Source organism: Microcebus murinus, chromosome 14 (assembly GCF_040939455.1).
Source record: "Microcebus murinus isolate Inina chromosome 14, M.murinus_Inina_mat1.0, whole genome shotgun sequence".
Lineage (NCBI taxonomy): Eukaryota > Metazoa > Chordata > Mammalia > Primates > Cheirogaleidae > Microcebus > Microcebus murinus.
The window spans coordinates 13858957-13885253 of record NC_134117.1 but is presented as its reverse complement, the minus strand read 5'-3'; the positions used below and the strand labels follow the sequence as shown (position 1 = coordinate 13885253).

The 26297-nt window shown below is 31.8% G+C and overlaps 1 protein-coding gene across 2 annotated transcripts in view; it reads left to right on the top strand.

Annotated features, from left to right (window-relative positions):
* Window positions 1–26297, top strand: part of ATRNL1 (attractin like 1) — a 615535-nt gene that overhangs the window by 265760 nt on the left and 323478 nt on the right. For both annotated transcript variants that reach the window (XM_012772753.2, XM_012772758.3), the window contains exons 22-25: window positions 166–260; window positions 2246–2324; window positions 4677–4834; window positions 16011–16072. In XM_012772753.2, coding sequence (XP_012628207.1) covers window positions 166–260; window positions 2246–2324; window positions 4677–4834; window positions 16011–16072 — 394 coding nt within the window. The remainder of the gene's footprint in view (window positions 1–165; window positions 261–2245; window positions 2325–4676; window positions 4835–16010; window positions 16073–26297) is intronic.

Sequence of the window (26297 nt, the reverse complement as noted above, 5' to 3'; positions counted from 1 at the left end):
TTTTTTGATGACAAATATTTATATTTTGCTAGTATTGAATAGGCCATTAGTATTTATTGATAATCATTTTCAATACTAACATGCAATATATTTTCACCTAACTTTTGTTTTTCCGACAGTTTTTTAAAGTACGTATCAGGATTCTACTTTTTTTGTTCCCCACAGACAGCCTTTTGATTGACTATCAGTTTACCTTCAGCTTATTACAAGAAGATGATCGCCACCACACTGCCATAAACTTTATAGCTAACCCAGAACAGGTAAGGAGACATCATTATCTTTTACAATGTAATTATACTACTTTCAATGGATACAACTTTTCTGTCATTTTTCATTGAGATTTTTCTCTTCTCAGAATTGTTGTAGGACTTTTGCAGAAAAGACTAATTCTGTTAATTTTTTCTTTTCACAAAACTTAGGTATCCTTGTGATTCAGAGAATTTGTGAGTTTAAAATGGCATATTTTGCAAACAGTCCTATAATTTAGATTATACATAATTTCTCTATATATATTCTTAAAAAAGACTTTATGCTTATAATTACACATTTCAACTCAGAATATGCTTATTTAAAAATAAACTCCATGAATTCAAAACATGCTAATAACTTCCTTCTTACACTCATGGCCATTTGTGAATATGACTATGATGGATCATGTAGTATCCTTCTGACTTACGGTATATATTTAAATTCTACGGCTTTATTTTTCTTTGATTACTTTAAATTCTCAGATGCTATCTCTGCAATATGAATGAGTACAACCCTGAAGAATATTTATGACAGTCATTAAACCTTATTATAACAAATTTTATTTTCCATGTTCTTTCAAGATTATCGTTCTTCTTGAAATCATATTTGCTTTTAGGAAACTGTGAGGAGAATATCATTTGAGGGATTTGGAACACTGTTGATAGTTCCTCACAGAGGCTAAGCTGTCCTCCATGTAGGGAAATCATTAAGAGCAATGCTCACTGTATGGGGGCTGGACACGCTTGTAGCTCTGACTTGGGCAGGGCAAAGGCAATATATGTAACCTAACCATTTGTACCCCAATAATATTCTGAAATTAAAAAAAAATACAAAAAAAAGAGTGAATATTATTTGGAGGTATAAGATTGGGGTTTATTGTACATCATTCAAAGGGGATGTACCCTAAGCCTCAGTGACACATCGTCCAGGAGCCTTTGACTTTTTATGGTGCTCCTCTCTACTCCTATCCATCATGGAAGGGCCATTTCCTTCAGTCGGTATCCTCTTAAGACTGTGATGTCAAAAATGGGGAATTTGATTACTTACATATTTATTTTCTCCTAAGAGCCACTCAGAATATTGGGGATATATTTTCTATTCACTTACCTGCTTCATCATAATTAGAAAAAAAATAGTAATACCAAGGAATTAATATATCCTTTCTCTCTCTTTCTCTCTCTTACTCAGTAGCCAGGTCTCACTTAGCAGTATAGATTTTTCTACAGGTCTTTGTATATTTAAAATACATCATAATACACTCAATGTCTGAAGCTAGGTTTTTCCAATATGACTATCATTTTTTGCCTTTGCACATAGTTATTAAATATAATCATTCCTGCTTTCTGTTCCTCACCTCTTGGAGTAAGAAAATAACAAATAACATTTAACGAAATCTCATAGACATTTGTTTCCCTGAAATAAAATGGAGTCTGTACTCTACTAATGAATGACAAAAAGTAGGTTGAATGACATCATATTAAATTCTTCAGTGTTCCTCTGTTTAGCTGTTTAAATAATGTGATTTGCTCTTTTTTCTAGAGTAGGTTCTTCATTTTCCCCTGAAAGTTTTAGTTTATGTATTTAAAGTATTTTTCCACTAGAAAATATGTTTGCATTTGACAAGAAGTCTTTCAATAAAACAATCTTATATTGCTATAAAATGACTTAGGACTAATCTAAACCCATATCATTTAAATACTAATTTTAAGTAAGCAAATAGAATAAAAATAAAAATATCAAATTACAGTAGCCTGTGGCTTATATGCAAAAGGCCAAATTAAAAGAGAAGATAAATGAGAAATTTAAATCTACCTTTGAATTTATTGTACATTTTTTCATTAAAATGTAAGTATAAATGGCATCTATATATAGTCAGTTGAATATTTATAAAATATATAGTTTAAGAAATATAATATGGATATAAATTAGTAGACTTAAATCATATCTATCTAGTGTAATTTGTATTTTTTGACTTTAATCTTTTCTTTCTTGGTAGTCAAACAAAAATTTGGATATATCAATTAATGCATCAAACAACTTTAATCTGAATATTACATGGTCTGTTGGCTCAACAGGTAAAAAAATTTTGGTGTCATGTCTCTTTCACTTGTGTTTCTATCTGGAAGCTGTTCTAACATGACCTTTTGCTGTTAAATAAATGAAAAATTTAAAATATTATATGCCATAAGCTTTGTGCTGTTATTGATAAAAACAAGAACCAGAAAAATGGATAAAACTTCATTACTTTGTTAACTTTCTCCTTTATTCAATTAAAATTACATGGGTAACTAATATTCACTGAATTATTTTAAAATGGCCGTGATATGAAATGCTGAGATGTTAATTAAGATAGATAACTTCTTTATTGACTAAAGAGACTGAGATTTTAATTACTTCATTCACTATTGAAGCTATAAATTTAATTGTTAACCTTAGTATTTATAGAAAATAATAGAATTCTTCTGTGCATGCTGATCAAAGTAACAACTTATCTATTATTTTCAAACCTAGAAACATACTCTTTCTTGTCAGCTTTAGTGCTAAGAGTGGCTAAAAATCCTTTATAATATTTTCCATAATGTTAATAAACTGGAATTATTGACTTTTTAAAAACATAACTGAGTTCCAATCTTCATGTTGAATTATGAAAATGTATGCTTTTTATACTTATGTCTTAGTAAAACCTATTGCTTTCCATTTTCTATATCAAAGATATATTCTTGCATAAATGTGCTAGATATTGCTTTTTATATAGAAAATTTATGAATTTATAAGTTTGTTTTATTTCTGAGAATTAAGTTATACTATTTTAATATGTAGAATCATGGATACATAGAATTCAAGGATTAAGAGATCTTTTGCTATTCTAGAACCTGCACTACATGTGAAAAATGAGAAGTTCAGGCAAATATACAGATATTTTGTAATATAGCACCAAACATATAATGAATTATTGGTGCTGTGTATCTCATTAATAAATCATGATAACTTGCCCTGTTAATTTGGAATTTATTTCTGACCAATAAAAAACTCTACAAGAGTTTTAAAATATATCTGTAAAAAATATACATTTCTATATAAAAATTTCCAATTACTTTAGAACAGTAATTTTTATATGCAAAAATTACATATTTTTTCAAATTTTTAGAACCAAATCTCAGAAATTTTGATTTATCAGTTTGGGAGATAGGTCATGGAACTGTATTTTAAAAAAGCATATAAGATAATTTTGGAATAGGTGGTCAGTAAATAATTAATTAAATTACTCAGTATACTAATTCTTCTTTTAAATTTTTAAAAATTTTTTATATTTTATTTTAATTTATAATGTTTTGAGATCGGGTTTTTTTTTTTTTTTTTTTTTTAAATACTCAGAATCTCTGTTTGTTTGTTTGGTTGTTTTTTTTTGTTTTTTAAGACAGAGTATAATTCTGTTGCCTGGGCTAGAGTGCTGTGATAAGTAACTTCAAACTCCTCAGCTCAAGCAATCCTCCTGCCTCAGCCTCCTGAGTAGCTGGAACTACAGGTGCACAGCACCATGCTAAGCTAATTTTTTCTATTTTTAGGAGACTGGGTCTCACTCTTGCTCAGGCTGGTCTCAAACTCCTGTTCTCCAGCAATCCTCCTGCCTCAGCCTCCCAGAGTGCTAGGTTTACAGTCATGAGATACCCCTCCTGGCCTCCGTATACTAATTCTAATTATTTTTACTGTTTATTAAAGTGGAGGTCTTGCTAAGGTTGTTGGAAATGCTTTGTTCCATTTGCTTAACTTCATTCCATATTTATTGAGTGCCCAATATGTGTTTAACTAATTGAGGATTTAGTTCATGTTTTAAATTATGACCTCCACCCTCTTTATTTAAAGTAGTAATGGTTCAATTTGTGGTAAGACTAAGAAATTGATTTCTTTTCCATTTTTTAATTGGATTGAGACACATGAAAATAAGATCTCATTTGTTTTTAGATGCCCTGTGAAGTAGTAAGTAGAAAGAGCTCAGTTTCCAGGGCCATATATACTTGAGTACAAAGGAGTTTACTGCTTAGTAGCTAAAAACTTTGGACAGGTGTTTTAATCTTTCTGAGGCTCAGGTTCTAATTTGAAAAGTAGACATGGTAACACCTCTGGGATAGAATTGTTATTATAGAAAAGAATATGAAGTCTCTAAGCCAGTGCCTTAGTACACAGCACTTAAATCAGTTGTAGTATTATTAAAAATAATTTTATGCTAACTCTATTTCCATTATATTTATGGCAAACTTATTTTATTTATTTTTCATTTAAAATTATAAACATGAATATATTTTGATAATTACATTTTTATAAGAGCAATTATAAAAAATCTAAACTAAATGTAGTATTTTTAAGTTCATAAGGATATATTTCCTAATATTAATTATTTAAATTTGTCATTATTGTTTACATTTTAGCTGGAACAATATCTGGGGAGGAGATTCCTATAATTTCTAAGACAAATATAAAGGAATACAGAGATAGTTTCTCCTATGAAAAATTTAACTTTAGAAGCAATCCTAACATTACATTCTATGTGTATGTCAGCAACTTTTCCTGGCCTATTAAAATACAGGTAAGTGTTAAGAGTATTTACTTCTAATGACCATCAAGTATTTTCATTACAAAAAGAATCCTGTTTTTGTCCAAAGGGATGGTATATTTGCATTTCTTGACTTGAATGATACAAAAACATGTATTGACTCTTGATTAAAAAGGTTTATGAATGTATGTGATAATGACTGTCTCTTTTCTTACAACTCCATTTGAAATTATTTGCTGTTTTAGTAATATTATTTTTGCTTTAATATACATGAACGTAATTACGTTTTCAATGATTTAGGATTAGTAATATTTAAGTTACCTCTTTAAGACCCACTACTTCTCATCATTGATTTCTAATCCTATCTTGTATATATGTTGTATGTTTCATTTTTTTGTGGTTAGTAGTAGGCTGCTGAAGACTTCAGATTCTTTTTAGAAAACAATTGGCTTGTTCTTTCTATCTTAAGTAGTCAAGATTTATGTTATGACTTTATGCTTTCATGAAAGAAAAGCCTATGTATTGAGATGCTGGGATTTGCTCATTTATTCATTTCTTTATGACTGATTGATTAGATTGAATTTACATGAGGTATTTGAATAGCCCTGTTCAAGACTTTTATGTTTTAAAATTTTGATTCATAGATTATGCCTTCCCCTTAAATTAATAAATTACAGCTTATGCTCTGTGACTAGAAGTGTTTGCAAGTTTTATTTATATTAATTTCTATATATCATTTGTAGGAAGAGAGTGATTTTTAAAATCATGTTTACTGGAAATATTTTTCTTCTTGTTTGTAAGGTTGATTTAACACCTAAATTAAAGTAATTACATAACTGTTTAAGAAGTATTAGTATAAATTACTGCTCAGTAAACTTTGGTATGGAAATTAATTTGAGGCATTTATTTCTTTATTGCAATGTGATTGATTTAGATTCTGATACAGTCAGAATAATGCCAGATATATTTCCATATAAGATTTAAAAAGTTTGATATTGCAGATATATAATTTTATTTCCTAAGATTCATACAGAAATATTGATCAGATTGTACTTGTTTTATTCAAATTACAATTGAAGGGAAAATGGCCTCATCTATAGACCTTAGTAAATAGTAACTAAAATTGATATGATTGTTATATTTTTAATTGTTTTCTATCTTTTATTTTTTCATTATCTAATTATATTTTATTTTTAAACCATTACATAGTTACTTTATAATGTTCATGAATATTTAATGGTTAGAAATTAGCTTTCTAAATTCTATTTTCTTTTGAGGACATATTAGTAATCTCTTCCTGTAAGCCAAACTAAAATTTGTGTAATGAGGTTGAAATACTCCACTCTCCCAAAATAATACAATGTGGAAAATAAATGGTATAGTCAAGATATGTAGAGCCTAATTCTTATTCTTTATTAAAACCATTACATTTGTCTTAAGGAATATATTATATTAAAGCAATTTATATGTTTATTTATAGGACTATAATGAACTTTCAATTATTATACTTGATGTAGTAAAATTATTTAAATTGAGATTTTATACTGGAAACCACTATTCTACTCTGTTTCAATAAGTTCAACTTTTTTAGCTTACACATATAAGTGATGTGTAGTATTTGTCTTTCTGTGACTGATTTATTTACTTACTATAATGTCCTTTAGGTTTATTCATGTTGTCACAAATGGCAAAATTTTCTTTTTTAAGGCTGAATAATATTCCATTGTATGTGTATGTGTGTGTATCATAATTTTTAATGCATTCATCTATCCATGGACACTTAGCTTGTTTCCTTATCTTGGCTATTGGGAATAATGCTGAAAAGAGCACAAGAGTACAGATACCTCTGAGATACTGATTTCATTTCCTTCAAATATATACCTAGTAGTGAGATTGCTGGATCATTGGTAGTTTTATTTTTAATTTTTGGAGGAACCTCCACACAGTTTCCCATGATGACTCTAACATTTTACATTTTCACTGATGGTGTGCAAGGGTTCTCTTTGATCCAAATCCATTCCATTCCAACAATTTTTATCTCTTATATTTTTGGTAATAGCTATCCTAACAGTTGTGAGGTGATATCTCTTTGTGGTTTTAATTTGGACTTCTCTGACAGTTAGTGATGTTGAGCACCATTTTATATACTTGTTGGCCATTTGCATGCCTTCTTTGGAGAAATGTCTATTTAGGTCCTTTGCAAAATTTTTTGGGTTGTTTTTTAGTTATTGAGTTCTATGATTTCCTTATATATTTTGGATGTTAATCCTTTATGCAATAGATAGTTTGCAAGTATTTTCTTCCTTTCTGTAGGTTGCTGATCATTTCCTTTGCTGTGCAGAAGCTTTTTAGTTTGACGCAGTCCCATTTATTCATTTTTGCTTTTCTTGTCTGTGCTTTGGTACTGTATCCAAAAAATTATTGATAAGACCAATGTCAAAGAGCTCATTTCCTATATTTTCTCTAGTTTCAGTTTTTATATTTAAATAGTCCATTTTGAGTTGATTTTTATATATGATATAAAACAAAAATCCAGTTTTATCTTATGCATGTGGGTATCCAATTTTCCAAATATATTTTATTAAAGATATTTTCTCCTCCTCATTATTTATTCCTGGTATGTGAGTCAAAGATCAGTTAACCTTATATGTCTGGGTTTATTTCCAGGGTCTGTATTCTGCTCCATTGATATCTATTTTTATACTGGCACCTTGTTGTTTTGATTATTATAGCTTTGTAATATAGTTTAAAATCAGAAAGTATGATGCCTCCAGCATTGTTCCTTTTTCTAAAGATTCTTTTGGCTATTTGCTATCTTTGTGGTTTTATTTGAATTTTATAATTTTTTTCCTATTGTGAAAAATATCATTGGAATTTGATGGAAATTACATTGAATCTGTAGAACATTTTTGGTAATATGGACATTTTAACAATACTAATTCTTCCAATCCATGAATACGGGATATCTTTCCATTTATTTGTGGCATCTTAAATTTCTTTCATCAATGTTTTATAGTTTTCTGGGTATAAATCTTTCACCTTTGCTTAAATTTATTCTTTTAAGTATTTTATTGTAAATGTGATTATTTACTTAATTTCTGTGATTGTTTACTGAATTTCTGGTTTGGATACTTCATTGTTAATGTAGAAATTGCAGTGCTTTTTGTATGTTGATTTTGTATCCTACAACTTGACTGAGTTTATTAGTTCTAACATTTTTCTGGTGGAGTCTTTAGGGTTGTCTATATATGAGATCATGTTATTCCCAAACAGCCAAGTTTTCTTCTTCCTTTACAATTTGGATGCTTTTTGTTCTTACTTTGCCTAATTGCTCTGTCTAGGACTTCCATTACTATGTTGAATATAACTAGTAAAACTGGACATTCTTATCTTTTTTTCCTAAACGTAGAGGAAAAGCTTTCTGCATTTTACCATTGACTATGATGTTAGCTGTCAGCTTGTCATAATGGTCATTACTGTGATAGGTACATTCCTTTTAAACCTATTTGTTAAGTTTTTTTTTTTTTATCACAAAAGCATGTAAAATTTTGTCAAATGCTTTTTCTGCATCTATTGAGATAATCATATGATTTTTGTCCTCCATCCTATTAATGTGGTATATTGATTATTGATTTTCATGTGATGAACAATCCTTTCGTCCCCAGATGGTGCACATCTCACTCATTATGTATGTATATACCCACCCCCCTCCCTCCTCCCCCCTCCCACCTGCCCAATACCCTATTACTGTAGCACCTATGTGTCCACTTAGGTGCTACTCAGTTAATACCAGTTTGCTGGAGAATATATCTGGTGCTTGTTTTTCCATTCTTGGGATACTTCACTTAGTAATATGGGTTCCAGCTCCAACCAGGAAAATATAAGATGTGCTATATCACCATTGTTTCTTAGAGCTGAATAGTACTCCATGGTATACATATACCACATTTTATTAATCCATTCTTGGATTGATGGGCACTTGGGCTGTTTCCACAGCCTTGCAATTATGAATTGTGCTGCTATAAACATTCGAGTGCAGGTGTCTTTTTTGTAGAGTGTCATTGGATCTTTTGGGTAGATGCCCAGCAATGGGATTGCTGGATCAAATGGTAGATTCACTTGTATTGCTTTAAGGTATCTCCATATTGCTTTCCACAGAGGTTGAACTAGTTTGCAGAAATACACCTACCAAATATGTATTATTTTACATAAATTTTTTACCTTGCATGATGTTATAATGAGCCATTTTCTTCTTAATTACTCCTTTCCCATACTCTACTTTACTTTACTTCCCATACTCTACTCATACTTTACCCATACTACCTACCTCTTTTCTTTTCTTTTTTATTGTACTGGCTAAGACTTCCAGTATAATATTGAACAGTAGTGATGAGAGTTAATGTCTTTACTTGTTTTTGTTCTTAGTGAGTGAACATTTAGCCTTTTATCATTAAGTATGATGCTAGCTGTAGGATTTTTATGAATGCCCTTTAGCAGTTTGAGGACATTCTTTTCTATCCCTAGTTTGTTGAGAGTTCTTTTTTCTTTATCATGAATGGGTAATGAATGTGTTGAATGATTTTTTAACATCTATTGAGATTATTACATAGTTTTGGTTTTTTAAAATTTACTAATAGAATTCAGTGACATGAATTGAATGTTTTTCTTTTGAAGCACAATGGTTTTTAATTTTTATGTCTTTTTAAATTGGCAAATAATGATTTTATATTATTATGAGGTACAATGTGATGGGATTCAACAGATTATTTTTTGAATGTTTAACCAACATTCATATTCAGGGATAAATTCCACATGGTTATGATGTATTAATCCTTTTATATATTGTTGAATTTGATTTTGTTAAAATTTTTTCTTCCTATATTTATGTGACATATTAGAATGTAATTTTCTATTTTTGTAGTCTTGTATGTCTTTGTCTTTGTACTGTATGGTACTGCTCGCTTTGTAAGAAGAATCGGGAAATATTTTTTTCTAAATATTCTTAAAGAATTTGCATAGAACCAACATTATTTCTTGTTCAAGTATGTGGTAGATACTGTAACAAAAAGGCACCAAAGAATATGTGGTAGAATTCAGTATTGAATATAGTCAGACTTGGGGTTCTCTTTGTGGGAAGATTTTAACTACAAATCTAATTTATTTAATAAATTTAGTAATTTACTGGCAAAAAGTTTTTAACAATATTCACATATTATATATACTAATATCATCTTCATTTCTGATATTGATTTGTTTCTCTACTCTTTTTTCCTTAATCAGGCTGGCTAGAGATTTATCATTTTCATTGAGTTTTCTTAAAGAAACATCATTTCATTTATTTTCTCCATTTTTTTAGTCTTCTATTTCATTAATTCCTTTTTTTTTTCTTTTACATACCTTGAAATTGGCTTTCTCTTCTTTTCCTCGTTTCTTATGGTGAAGTATGAGGTTGTAAATATGAGATCTTTTCTAATACAGTTATTTAGTGCCATAAATTTCATTTTGAATATTGCTTTGTATTACTTCTTTGAACATAATTTTGATAGATTGTATTTTTATTTTAATTTATTTCAAAATGCTTTCTACTTTTCTTTTTGGTTTTGTCTTCAATAAATGAATTATTAGGATGGGTTTTTCAAATAGGAGGATATTTTATTTTCAACTATTTGGGCAATTATTAGAAATATTTCTGTCACTTTTATTTAATCCCAGTATGGTCACAGAACATAGTTTGAATGATTTCAATTCTTTTAAACTTATCAAGACTTACGTTATACCTCAGTGTGTTTGGCAGAATAATGGCCTCCATGTCTTTATTTCTGAAACCTGTGAGTATATTATCTTACATGGAAAAAGAGACCTTTGAAGATGTGATTAAGATTAGGATCTTGACATGGGGAGATTATCCTAGTTTATCTGGGCAGGTCTACCTTAATCACAAGAATTCTTTTTTTTTTTTTACAATGGGCCTTATATATTGGCCATTTGATTTATTCAAGTGGTTTTTCTTTTTTTTTTTATTTAGGCATATTATGGGTGTACAGATTTTAAGGTTTCAATAAATGCCCTTTCCCCCCTCCCCCCGCAAGTCTGATTCTCCAGCATGACTATCCCTCAGATGGTACACATGTCACTCATTATGTATGTATATACCCGTCCCCCTCTCCCCTCCCCCATCTCCAATACCCTGTTACTGTAGTACCTAAGTGTCCACTTAGGTGCTACTCAGCTAATACCAGTTTGCTGGTGAGTATATGTGGTGCTTGTTTTTCCATTCTTGGGATACTTCACTTAGTAGTATAGGTTCCAGCTCTAACCAGGAAAATATAAGATGTGCTATATCACCGTTGTTTCTTAGAGCTGAATAGTATTCCATGGTATACATACACCACATTTTATTAATCCATTCTTGGATTGATGGACACTTGGGCTGTTTCCACAGCCTTGCAATTATGAATTGTGCTGCTATAAACATTCAAGTGCAGGTAATCACATGAATTCTTAAAGGAACCTTTCCTGATTTGTGTCAGGGTCAGAGAAAGATGAGTCTGTAGAAGAACAGTCAGGGAAAAACTCCATTGCTGGCTGTGAATGTAGAGGATGGTCATGTTCTCTAGAACATAACCTAAGGAATGTCGCTTCCCGAAACTGGAAAGGTCAATGAAACAGATTCTTTCCTAGTTCTTCTAGAAAGGAATACAGCCCAGTTGACACATAGATTTTAATCCAGTGAGGCCCATGGCATATTTCTAAGCTGCAGAAATGTTAAGAATAAATTTGTATTGTTTTACTGCACTATAAATTTAGTACTCAGAATATGATCTATTTTGGTAAATGTTCCTTGAACGAACAGTTGTAAAAAGGGTGTATTTTGCTTATGTTGAGTGGAGTATTTTATAAATGTCAATTATATCAAGTTGATTGATAATTTGTTTAAATCTTCTATATCCTTATTGACATTCTGTCTATTCTGTCAATTATTAAGGGTTGGGTGTTCAAATCTCTGACTAATTGTGGATTAGTTTATTTGTTCTTATAGTTCTATTACTTTTTACCTGATGTATTTTGAAGCTATATTATTTAAATGCATAAACATTTTAGATTTTTATGTCTTCTTGATAAATGATTTCTTTTTTTAATTTTTATGGATACATAATTATACATATTTATGCGGTGCATGTGATATTTTGATACAAGCATACAATGTGTAATGATCAAATTAGGATAGTTGGGATATCTGTGTAACTATATTTTTATACTCATTAACATATACTCCTCTCCCTACTTTACTTCTCAGCTTCTGATTATCATCATTCTATTCTATATCTCCATGAGATCATTTTTTTAAAACTCGCATATATGAGTGACAACATGCGATATTTGTCTTTCTGTGCCTGGCTTGTTTCATGTAACATAACGTCCTCCAGTTACATCCATGTTGTTGCAAATTACAGGATTTTGTTTTTGTTTATGGCTGAATAATATTCCATGTGTGTATAGGCACTACATTTTCTTTATCCATTCATCTGTTGATGGATATTTAGGTTTTTTCCATATCTTGGCTATTGTGAACTGTGCCATAGTAAAAATAGGAATGCAGATATGTCTTCGACTTACTGATTTTCTTTCTTTTGAAAATATACCTAGCAGAGGGATTGATAGATCATATGGTAGTTCTATTTTCAGTTTATTGAGGCATGCTCATGATGTATTTCATAGTTGTTGTGCTAAGTTGCATTCCCACCAAAGTATACAGGTATTCCTCATTCTCCACATCCTTGCCAGCATCCATCATTTTTTGTTTTTTTTTATAAAAGCCATTTTAACTGGGGCAAGATGATGTCTCTTTGTGCTTTTGATTTACATTTCTCTGATGGTTTCTGATTTTAAACATTAGTATTATACTTGTTGGCAATTTGTATGTCTTCTTTTGAGAAAAAGAAAAAGCTGAAAGCATCTTAGATCACATCACTCCATAGCTCAAAACCTTCCATAGGTTCCCATTGCCCTTATAATATATTTCAAACCTTATATCTTGGCTAAGGACCTAGGTGATTTGGTTTCTACTTGCTAATCTGAATTTATTTTCAACTAGTCTTTCCCTTTCTCACAATGCTCCAGCTCCATGACTTCCCTTAAACATGTGTAGCTCAAGGATCATCTTTATACCTGGTAAACCTCTATTAACAGAACTTTGTATGATTTTAAACTTATTATTTGGATATCAGCTCATATTTCACCTCTATAGTGAGGCCTCTATAATTGATTCAAATTCACCACAATGCTTCTATTTTATATCATATCCTTGTTTTCCTCAAAACACTTATCACTGTACAAAATTATGATATACACTTATGAGTTTATTTGGTTATTTTCTCTCTCCTGCTATTAGAAAGTGAACTCCAAAAGAACAGGAACTTTTTAAAAATTCACAGTGGTGTCACCAGCAACTAAAACAGAGCTTGATTAATCAATATTTGAGTATTTTTTCATGATTTAAATAACTGAATAGATATAAGTTCTAAACTGAATATCCATATTAATAATTTCTTCCATAATTTTGCCACTATCAAATTCTTCTTATATCTCTAGAAATTGTGATTTTATTTATTTGGACTATGTTTTTGGTGCATATAGGTTTATTACTGTAATATCTTCTTTGTCCCCTTGTTTTTTTGACCAGGTTTTGACTTTGAATTTCACTGTGATATTAATGTTATCCTATATGCCTTATTATTGTTGTTTTCCTTTTTGCATGCCTATAATATCATTTTACAGTACTTTATATTTTCAACAAAAATGTGTCACTGTTGTAGGTGTGTTTTCTGTTAAAAACATAAAGCTGGGCCGGGCGCTGTGGCTCACGCCTGTAATCCTAGCTCTTGGGAGGCCGAGGCGGGCGGATTGCTCAAGGTCAGGAGTTCAAAACCAGCCTGAGCAAGAGCGAGACCCCGTCTCTACTATAAATAGAAAGAAATTAATTGGCCAACTGATATATATATAAAAAAAAAATTAGCCGGGCATGGTGGCGCATGCCTGTAGTCCCAGCTACCCGGGAGGCTGAGGCAGTAGGATCACTCGAGCCCAGGAGTTTGAGGTTGCTGTGAGCTAGGCTGACGCCACGGCACTCACTCTAGCCTGGACAACAAAGCGAGACTCTGTCTCAAAAAAAAAAAAAAAACAAAAAAAAAACATAAAGCTGAATTATATCTTTTAATATACTGTAAACATATTTGTGTTTCAACAGTGATTCAGCCTGTTCACATTTATTATAATTGCTTATATACTTTATTGTATTTTTTTAGTTTTATGTTATATTTATTATTTATTTGTTACTTCATCTGTTCTCTTTTCTATATATTTGCTAATTTATTCAAGCATTTGCTTAGGCTCCCTTTACCCCTTTTTCATTTATATATTTATCAACACTGTGTAAGGGTACTTTCCTATTCCAATTTTTCTTAATCAAACTAATTTCCTTTATTATGACTTCAAACTAATTATCCGTTTGAAGATTACCCTGTTATTAATTGATGTATCAAGAATTCTCTCACCATGAATTTAAGTTCTTGTTGACAATTTTTTGTTTGATAAGCTCCATTTCTACCACTTTCTTATGGACAGTCAACAGGGGAGAAAAATTTATTTTCCACATTAAAAGATGCTTTTAAAAAATCTTTTAAGATAAGTTCACATATAACCAATCTCCTGTACCAATTATCTTTCTTCAGTTTCTATATAAGTGCTTTGTAATTCAATTGTTTATAAGCTTTCTGGAAATGAATGCTACTATATTTAAGCTTGCATTTATATGCCAAAAAAGTAACCATCTTCTCAATTGACTGTAATTCATTATATTATATAAGAAATACTGATATTGCTTATTTTAGATTTCCATTTAAATTCCTTCGTGTTCTTTCCTTGCATTGAAAACTGGGACAATTGTAGAACTCATTCCTTTGTCTGTCTGTCTGTCTATCTGTCTTTCTTTCTAATTTTCAAAATGTATTAGATTTACTATTAACATAAAATGTTCTTAGCCATCACTCAAGGATTATTATCCACTGCCACTTGTCCAATGTCTGAAATTAGTTGTTTCATATATTTTACCTAGTTTTCTAATTATTTAAGGCAAGAGAGAAAACTCATTCCTGTTAGTCCATTTTGACTAGATGTGGGAATTCTGTTACATATTTTTGGAAGATTTTCATAAAAAATTATTAAATGAAAAAGACATCTAAATATTTTAATAGTTTAATTTCAGCTATGTGGGAAAATTCACTTATGTTGACAATGTCATTTAAGCATGATACAAAAGTTTAATAATATTATGATTATTATATGCCATATGTTATGGTAAATATTAAATTTCTATTAATTTAGTTAATTTTTTCTCTAACATTATGAGGTTAATGATTTTATTATTTTCATTCACATATGGGAAAACTGATACACAAATAGATTAGGTGATCAAAATATACAGGGCAAGTAAATAATAAGCTGCATTTTAAAATCAGTTATTCTCTATTTAGAGAGTACATTATTGACTAATACACTATAAAATATTTCCTCAAGAAGGTGTTACAGTATGATTTCTGTAATGTTAACAGAAATTGGGAACAACTTTAACTTATTAGCTAGTTTCACTTTTCAAAACTAATTTCTCATTAACATGAAGTTATAAAATGATGTAACATATTTTACTCTTTGAATAATGTATAACCAAATATTTGTATGTATGCATGCAGTTTCCCTAGATAAGGATATATAGGAAAAAAATTCCCCAGTTTCCTTAATGGAGTTGAAATTTATATTTTTGGTTTATAAGCAATTATCAACTGTATTAATCAAAAATATAATCATTAATAGATGAAGAAACTAATTTGCATGTTTTAGTTCGGCACATTTAATCTGTCATAGCATTTTACATTAAACTCTCAGCATACACTATTGAAGTAATATTTTAATAGCTTTTTAACCATGTAATTTCCTAGTTTATATAAGACCATCATTAGTATTTGAATATATTAGGTATTCTAGATACAGTTTTAATTCCATCATATATTTGATTTCTAATATGGTGATCCAAATGTCTTTATGATGTAGAAATATTGTATTTACAAATACCATGAAGCATCACCTCACCTCAGGTTTTAGAGAAGAACATACATTTAGTAAGTTTCAAATTTTTTTTATTTTGATTTTTCAGATTGCATTCTCACAACACAATACAATCATGGATCTTGTGCAGTTTTTTGTCACCTTCTTCAGGTAATTTACTTCTATCAACTTTGAATTTTTAAAGCCTATATTCTGATACATGTCCTGTCAATCTGTTAGATAATTAGCAATTATTTCACCTTAAAATATCATGTATCATGCCTTGAATAGTTTTATGTGCTTAAACATAGACCACAGAGAGAAAGAACATATCTGAAATGTACTTGTCTAAGATTATTTGACTATTATACTATGTAATAGCTAATGGGTACAGTGGAAAGAGAATAACTCTTTGTCATCCTGCTACATAAACAATAAAAGCCTGCTTTAATTAATGAAATTAACAATGCGTGTATCTCATGGATTAGTTACATCTACAAGAATTAAATCAATTCTTTCTTAGGTAATTATCATATGTGCTTAGCAACTTGCTAAAGTCTGTGTTGAATGAGAAAAAGTATGTATTTGCTATCCTGAAAGAATTTGCAGTCTGGAAGTACTATATATGATTTTGAATAAAGCATAATTTCCCAGAACATTAGTTATGTGAGATATTAATAATAGGATCATATTAAAGAGTTCTATAATTAAACAACTTTTGAAAATGCTATGTATACTAAAGTTAAATAGGGTTATTTTGGTTAGTTTTCTACAGAAATTATTTAAGAGTTTTTAACATGCTAATTTGCAATGTATCTTTCTAAAAGAGAGAATAGAGTTTATAGCATTTCTCAAAACATGAAAACTCTTTTTAGAGAATATTTATTTCACTTCTTTGGGATGTATAAAGAAACACTGGGTTAGGGGTAAAAAAAAAGCTTAGTTTCAGTGATAGATTATCTGCATTGTGGAATCTGAGATCTTCTGGATTGAAAGAGATTATTTTTTGCTAACATTGTTATGGATGTGTACAGTTTATGCTGGTCCTTTGGTACCTTTGAGCAAATTACACAAATGTGACTACTCCTTCTGGTAAACATAGCCCCACATCATGGCACACAACTTTGAAAACAGAGCTCTGTATGAATTTTGAACAACATTCACCCACCTGGTTGGGCATACTTATACAATAAAAACCTGTACAACTCAATCCTTGATAAATATGATGTGTCAGGCACTTTCCTAAACACCAAGTAAACATTGTCTTGTTGGTTGTCTTGTCCAGACACACATAGAATACTTGAATTCCTAAGACCTTCTCCATATGAATCTGTAAACATTTTCTGTTAAGGACCAGTTTTTAAATATTTCAGGACTTGTGTGCTCTATGGTTATTGTTCTATGGTTTTGTGGCAAATATACATAGCTCTTAAGCTATGGTGCTAAAGCAACCAGAGCCAATATGGCAACAACTGGGAGTGGCTGTGTTTCAATAATACCTTATTATAAAAACATCTGGTGAGTTGGATTCAGCCTGTGGACATAATTTGCCTAACCCTGATCTAGTTTATGCCTGAATGCCTTTAATGACAGGAAACTCACAAGTTCCTAAGATAGCATTTTCTTTCATCCCATAACCAATTGTTCTTTTTATCATTGAGCTTAAATCTGTCTCCCTATGGTATCTCTCCTAATTTATCCATATGGGCCTGGACATAACAATTCTAATGCCTCATTTCAATTTCCAGCCCTGAAGATTTTTAAACTCTGTTCTCTAATTTACACATTCCCTGTACATTTATCTACTTTTGTCAAAGCCTTTGTCATGTTAGTCACTTTGCTCTGAAAACAATCATGTTTGTCTATGTCTCTTAAAAATTATAATTTCTATAATTTAATGCTATAAATGTATTTATCACTGATATGTGTAGAAAGTATAATCATATTTTAAATTTGTTCCTTAAAAATGAAATTGGAGGAAATACCTTAAGTACATATAATGTTTTATGACTTTGTACTTCAGAATATAAATGAATTTTAAGGCTATTACCAAAGTTACAGTATGTTTTTAGAAAGTACTAGAAGGTACAATTGAATGAGCATTATTTAATGCATTAAAAATGAAACAATTTTTTGATGAAGAATCGTGTGGATGGAAATTCACTGAAAAGTTCAATTATGTGTAAAAATTCACAAAGCTGAATATATATGTAAATTATTTAAATGTTTAGGGTGTCTTTTAAGCTTTTGAATTTGTATGCATATTTAAATTCAATAGCTCTTTTATTAAGTAAAAGAAAGCTAGTATTAATATGTACCACGTCTTAGAGATGATCCTATTTTCTAGGTTGTCATCATGGGCAGTGTTAAATAAAATATTCTAATCATTGTGTGAGATAAAATATATTTGATAGGTTTTTTGTCATTTAAATTTCTTCCAGTAGTGAAATGTAAATTAGATTATTTAAAAATCATCTCATTGTTAAAAAAACATGGATTGAATATTTTGAAGTTTATTAATTATTAATTTTTGTAAGACCACTGCTAAATTATAAAAGATTTTTTAAATAGGTTAACATTTATGGATACCCTTCAATGAGGCCATTATTGCTGCTATTGCTGTTTCTAATGAAGTCATTGGGATAGCAGAGGTGAATGTGTCAGCTTTTCAGTTTAGCCATAGCTCCATGGTGGCTAATTCTCCAACTCTGTGTCAGTTTTTTAACTGTATATTGTGTATAGTTCTGGTGGTAAATATAGTTGGGCCAGTACTAGGAAGATTTTTTGTAGACATGGCTATGGCTCTGATCTTAGCTTTTTGTGTCATCTCAAGTAAACCACTGTCTTGGTCCATTTATGTTGCTATAAAGGAATACCTGAGTCTGGGTAATTTATAATGAAAAGAGATTTATTTGATTTACGGTTCTGCAGGCTGTTCAAGAAGCATGGTGCCAACATCTGCATTTTGTGAGGGCCTCAAGTTCTTTCCCCTCATTACAAAAAGGGAAGGGAAGCTGGTATGTGCAGAGACCACATAGCAAGAAAGGAGGAAGAGAGAAAGGAGGGAGATGCCAGATTCTTTTAAACAACTAGCTCTCTTGGTAACTAATAGAGGAAGAATTCCCTAATTACCACAAGGAGGGCACCAAGCCATTCTTGAGAGATCTGTCCCTCTTTTCCTCTCAACCCCCCATGACCCAAACACCTCCCATTAGGCCCCACCTCCAACATTTGGAATCGAACTTCAACATGAAGTTTGGAGGGTCAAATATCCAAACTATTGCAATCACCTAGCTTTTCTAAATCTGTTTGTTCATATATTGAATTTAAGGACTTTTGTTGTTGTTAGAGTGTATAAAATAACATAGTAAATGATTAGAAAACTGAAAGAAATTATTTTTTAAAGAATCTCTTCCTTTTTCTGGTACATAAAATAGAAAATTAAGTGTGTCTGAGTCAGAAAAGTCTGAATTATTTATTTTAAAGAAATAAACTAAATGAAGACATAGTAGAGACCACTGCCCCTGTACCTTCTAGGTTTTTAATGGTTGTGCTAATTTTCACTATACCACTGAGATGACATGATATCTTTTATTTACTACCTTGTCCACATGGGGGCATTTTCAGAGGTTACTACTTGGTCTTTCCCACTGTGACTGATCTTACTCTATAAGCCAGGAGCACAATGTATGGGTTACTCCAACTATCTTGTACATTAATTTTAATTATAAACTCAGTGACTGGAGAAATGACCACTGGGTGGATCCATAGACATAGTTGGTGCACTGTGAGCCAGAATTTAGTCAGAATTTATCTGCCACACTGCCTCCCCCATGCGCCAGATATCCCAACTCTAAAAAGGGACCCCATTGACATATTGAGTCCTTGGGTATCTATGCCACCTCTAACCTCATGTCCAGTAGTACTCAGAATGTGCTTATTGCCCTTGCACTGTGTATGTCCCCATATATATACCTGTATAAATACTCATGCATATGGTGTAGGTCTCTTCAGGGATCATTTTATCTACTTTATCTAAAACATCTACAAGATGTTTTAGGGTCCTCCCCTCTATGAACTCAGCCACCTCTTTAATCAGTGGGTTCTGGATTTGAAAATTAGCCCAAGTCTGTGAACTGAGCAGAGGATCATGACTACCACCTTTAGCTTCCTGTTCATATATTATTACTTAAAATACCAAAATACTCTGCCCACCTATTTTGCCCTTCAGGATACTATGCTTTATTAATCATCCCTACAGCTCTTTGTGGGTCAACCCCTTGGCAGATCCTCCAATCTTGTTCATCTAATTATGGTAATTGTGGCTTCTAGGTTTTTGCAGTTAAGCCCTGATACCTGTCTTCTATTACTTTGCCCCCCCCCCCCATCACTTTATGGCTATTAACAGACCTAGCCTGTGTCTGTCCTATTTTCAGCCCTGGTATGTAGTAGAAACCAAACTCTAAACTTCTTTATAATGCCTGTGCCCCTCTGATCAGCATATTCCTAGTGACCTCAGTGAATGGTGTATTCTCTGGGCCCTCCCATGGAACATGTCCTTCTGATGGTACTTTTAGCTTTATATAATTTGAGCCACTCCAGCATATTCCTTTCTCTTGACTTTTTTATTCCTTTATCTTCAACATGCCAGAGCAATTCAGGCACTTCAATTTCACTTTGTATTGGCCATGGCATTTTTCAGGCTGCTATGTGTTACTCTAGCAACAGGTTTGCCTCATTCCCTGGATTCCTGAGTAGGGTTTTAAATCTCCTGTGCTCCTCTAGATATGTACCCAAATCAATGATTCTTTTGTTTATTTAGTCTTATGTTTCATTTCCCTTGATCAAATACCATAAAACTCTGAATCTGGTCATACTCCCATGGCTCCTGCCAGTAAATGCTAGCTAATTCTTGCAACTGTTTCAAGTGTGCAATATATTTTTTCTTTTATCAGGCTTAGTTGGGTTATACTTTGATTAAACTCTATTATCAGTCTGGCAACTAATGGATGAAGTGGGACAGGTTGTGAGGAGAGTACCTGCTGCCTCAGAGAGAAGAGAATTTTCTAGTGTTTTCCAGCCTGACAAAATTGCTAGTTATTACTAGGGAAGGCAGCTGTACAACCAGCATCCTCAGAAGCATCCATCCAGGTATTCCTATCCCATATTCCAGTATCCCAGGTCTTCCCAACTATGGTCCTTACTTTTGCATAACAGAATTGCTTTGGTTGAGCACTTTGTCATCTTGGTAGCTCTGCAACTCTTAAAAATTAGATCACCAGCCTGCTGCTCATCCATGTTGGCTCTTCCACTGTCAGACATAAGGGCCTCACTTAAAGCTATAAAAGAGATCCTTGGCTCTTATATTTAGCAGTAATATTTGTTAATACCCTTTAATCTCTCATCATCTCTCTGCAGGTATTAATACAGCATAATAGTAATCAGCCAACTCCACTCTCTTTTTGAAGGTGTTTTCCTTATCTTTCAAATACCCGAATTATTAAACCTACAAATATTTTCTCCATCAAGACATTTTCTCAGGTCACCACTGGTGAAATCTTAGCAATTCGAGCTTCTGCCCAAGACTGTTAGTGCTCCACTTATCAACAGGGATGTTGTCCTCTTACCCTGCCAATCAGCTAGTGAGTCAGTTCCAAATCCTCATCTTACCTCCTGTTAAATCAGACCACAAGTCCTTGGAGAAGCAGACACCAAGCTCAGATTAGACAAACAATAAATGTGTTAGGGGAAACTCCTGTTAGGAAAGAGTGGGAGGGAGTAGGGGAGATGGTGGGAGAGCTTTCAAGACCACAATGCCCATCTGCCTTTGTGAAGGAGAGCAGCAAGAAAGGGAAGTTGAGTGAAAGAACCTGGCAGTGCAGGGCAGTTCTAAGAAACTTTAACAAGACCAATGTGTTTCCTTGCACAAAAGTCACCCATCAGAAGAATCTTGCATCTCCCAGGAACAGGCTTATCCTGGTATCTCTGCCAGGCTCAGTCATTGACTGAGAATAGCTCTTGGGAAATAGGGCCCCAGTGTTAATACAGAGATGGGTTTGAGAGTACAGTGGCCAAAGCCACCAGCTAATTATGCTCTCTACAGTCAGAGATCAGAGAGGGACATTTTCATCATTGGTACTATAGAGTTATTTGTTAATTGACATTGGATAGAACTGGCCTGTAAAACCTGTAAAAATGGATTTGGTAAGGTTTTTTAATTTTTGGATAATTTGTATTTTGGGGGGGTAGATTTTTAAATTTGATTACATTTCAGTAATATTTATAAGTCTCTGGTTTTCTATTTTTTTTTGAACCTAGTTGATAATTTCTTTTTAAAGAAATTGCTCTATTTTATTTTACAAATTTATTGACATATTTCCTATATTATTATTCTAAAATTTTCTTTTATTAGAATTATGCCTTTCTGTTCACTGAGAATTTTGCTTATTTTTCCCACTTCATTTTTTTTTATTGATAAGCCATGAAAGAGTTTTGATAGTGTTGGTAATCTTTAAAAAAAAAAGTCAAAGCTCCTCACCATTGTTTTATTGTTTTCTAATTCATTATTTTCTGTTCTTATTTCTTCTACTTTTTGGGGTTACTTTATTATTGTTTTTTTTCTAATTTCTTCATTTGAAAGTGTGATCAAGCTCACTGATTTCTAGCTATATAGTGCTCATATATGCATTTAAAGCTACCTATTTTTAATATCCTTCTTCAGCTGCATTCCATGGCCTTCATTAATAGTATGCTGGCCTCATAGAATGATTTAGAAATTTTTCCCTCCTCTTAAATTTTAGGGAAAGGTTTGAGAAGGACTGATGTTAGCTCATTTGAAATGTTTGGTAGCATTTATTAGTGAAGCCATCGAGTCCAGGCTTTTCTTTTGTTGGGATATCTTTGATTACTAATTCAACCTCCTTACTAGTTATAGTCTATTTAGTTTTTCTGTTTTTTCATGATTCAGTCTTAGTAAGTTTTGTGTTTCTAGGAATTTGTCTATTTCATCTAGGTTATCCAATTTGTGGTTGTGTAATTTTTCTTAGCATTGTCTTATAATTATCATTTTTATTTCTGTAGAATTAGCAGGAATGTCCCCACTTTCATTTCTAATTTTAGTAATTTGGGTTTTCCATTTTTTTTCTTAGGCTCACTTGCTAAAGTTTTGCTAATTTTGTTGGTCTTTTTGAAGAATCAACTTTTGGTATTGTTGATTTTCTCTATTTTCTTATTGTCTAGATTGTTTATATGTGCTGTAATATATATTATTTCCTTCCTTCTGCCACCTTTGAATTCAGTTTGTTCTTCTTGTAGGAAAAGGAAAATTTTATAAAATTTTGTAATGAATATTGTGTAAATTAAGGTACATTTAGCTACAATTTCCCATTTTCCCTGTTTATGGCAAATTGTAGGACACCCTGTATATTTCCTTAGCCAACACTAATTTAATCAACATCTCTTTTCTTCTCTTAAATCACATAAGAGCACTAGAAACTTTCAAACTTTCAGTTTTATATATCATTGTCTAATTTTTAAACATGTTTTATAATTTCTAATTTAATTTGATTTTTAAACAGCTTTTTTGAGATATAATTTACATACAATACAATCTATCCATTTAAAGGGCACAATTCAATGGTTCTACAACCACCATCACAATGAAGATTGAAACATTTTCAGAAGAAGAAACCTCAGAAGAAACCATACAGTTATTAGTAGTTACTCCCTATTCCTCCTGCATACTTCTAGTTCTTAACAATTACTAATCTATTTTATGTGTATAGATTTCTGGACATTTTATATAAACGAAATCATAAAAAAGCTATTCTTTTTTTACTGGCTCCTTTCATTTAGCACAATGTTTTCAAGGTCTGTCTATGGTGTAGTATGTATCAGTGCTTCATTTTCATTGCTGAATAATGTTTCATTTTTCTGGATATAACAAATCTTATTTCTCCATTTATCAGTTGATTGGTATTCCCCCCCGCCCCTTTGGCTATTGTGAGTACACTATGAACATTTGTATATAAGTTTTTATGTAGGGATTTGTTTTCAATTTATCTTGAATATATAAGTATGAGTAGAATTGCTGACCTAATGGTAACTCTAGGTTTAACATTTTGACTAACTGCTGAACTATTTAGTAAAGAAGATGAACCATTTTCAGTCTTACTGTCAAAGGTCAGACCTCTGGTTTCTCTATGCCCTCACTAATACTTGTTATTAACTGTCTTTTTTATGACTATCTTAGAGGGTACAAAGGAGCAAGAGAGCTGATGATAATTTGGAGAAATTAAAAAGGAAAGGTTAGAGGAATCTAAAGAATACAAAAACAAAAGAAATAGTAGGAGTTAAGCAATTGAAAAGTAAAAGCAATCAAGGCTGACTCCGTGGAATTAAGCATGCCAGTGGGAATAATAATGTGAAGTTAACACAATGATCAAGATTTTGGTGAAATAAAACATTTAATCATGTTGTATATAAGGACATTTCAAAAGACAAAAAAGAAGAAATATAACTTCCTAGAGGAAAAGAAACAAACCTAAATTATTAATAACATAATCCCTATATCAAAGTAGCATAACCCAGAAAGAGTATTTGGCATAAAGACTTTAAAAAATAGAGCAAGGACAAAGAACCCTGTGAAGTATGAAAAATAAACAGAAATCCTCCTTTTTCAAAATAAGATTATGATGATGGATTTGTTAATGGAAATGAGGCCTGAAGATACAGATTTAGCTAAATATTAATAGAAACAATAAATGATTTCTTATTATACTGGAGTTTTACTTAGGAATTTTCTCCATGACTTTGTTTTAGAAGAAAATAGATATTTAGGTCCCAACTGTTCTTGTAAATGAAAATATTAATATTTAATGTCATGTGGGTAAACTAGTAATGGTGCTGTTTATTGAAATTTAGTTAAACCAATGCTCTACATTTATTTTATAATGCTGAGGTTTGGAGCACTAGTCACAGAAACAGACTTCTCTAAGAGTCATGTCAGTAACTTCATACTTTCACCTAAATATTGCTTTACTCCTCAAGTTAAACATATCCTAAATTGATCTTACTGTCTTGGCAAACAGCCTCTCTCTTCCAGGATTCTGTATCTCAGTTATGGGTGTCTCTATTTACCTAACTTCTATACCTGGGAATCAACTAAATGCTCTTCTCTTTCCTTAATCCCCTACATAAACCTTAATTCTACCTTTGTTATATCCATATATTATATTCAAAACAGCTAGAGTGGTTTTTTTTAAAAATTTAATTATAAGGGAAGAGTATAATACCATATATTTACTGTGTTTAGATATGTTTAGATACACAAATACCATGGTGTTATAACTGCCTTCAGTATTCAGTGCAGTAACATACTGTACTGGTGTGTAGCCTAAAAGCAGTAGGCTATACCATATAGCCTAGGTGTGTAGTAGGCTAGACCATCTAGGTTTGTGTCAGTACACCCTATGATGTTAGCACAGGGATGAAATTGTCTAATGACATATTTCTCAGAACATAATCCCATCGTTAAGTGACACATGACTATATTTTTATGTTATACATTTAGGTCTATGATCCATTTCAGTTTTTTTTTTTTGTTTATGATTGAGGTGTAAGGTATAATACAAGGTTCATTATTTTGCATTGGGTATCCAAGAGCTAAAGCATGATTTGTTGTAAAGACTGGTCTTCATTTTGAAATGCCTTTCCAACTTTGTTAAAAATCAATTCACTATAAGCTTTTAGTGCCAGGCAAGATTGTGTAAACACACGTATCTCTTTATCTCTCACTGAGCTCAAGTATAAAACCTAGACAAAAAAAAATGCATGGGCAGCTATTTGCTATTTGATATCAGCAGGCAGATCAGGGAAGAACAGCAGAGTTCAAAGTACCACTGAACTGTCTGGAAGTTTTCCATTTTTTTCCCCTTTGGTATCCCCTGAGCTGAATTCAATGCAGTCTGAAAACTGAAAGTGACTACTGTTGTTTGGACAGGGGAAAATCCTCTAGTTTTGGCTCATGGTGTAGAAGAGAGAACTCTTAAAGCTCAGAGAGAGTAAGGGAGATTCTCTCCCATTTTTTCCTCTTTTTCCTCAGTTCACTCACCCAAACTCCAGGCAGTCTGCAGCAGGAACGCTGGCAGTGGCAAAATGGCTGAGAATGAGAAGAAGCAAGGGCAAAAATTCTAAGGGAGGGGAAATCTTCCTCTCTGTATGGTGGAGCTGTTATTACAAAGGGCTGAGATAATCCCCATTTCTTTCCCTCTTCTCTGTCCTCCCAGCATAGAACTTGGTAAAATTATGGAAGTGGGTGGTTTCTGACCAAAGGATGGAAAAGTGAAGCTCAGAGAATCAGAAAGGACCTGGGAGATAACAAAGAGAGAAAAGCTGT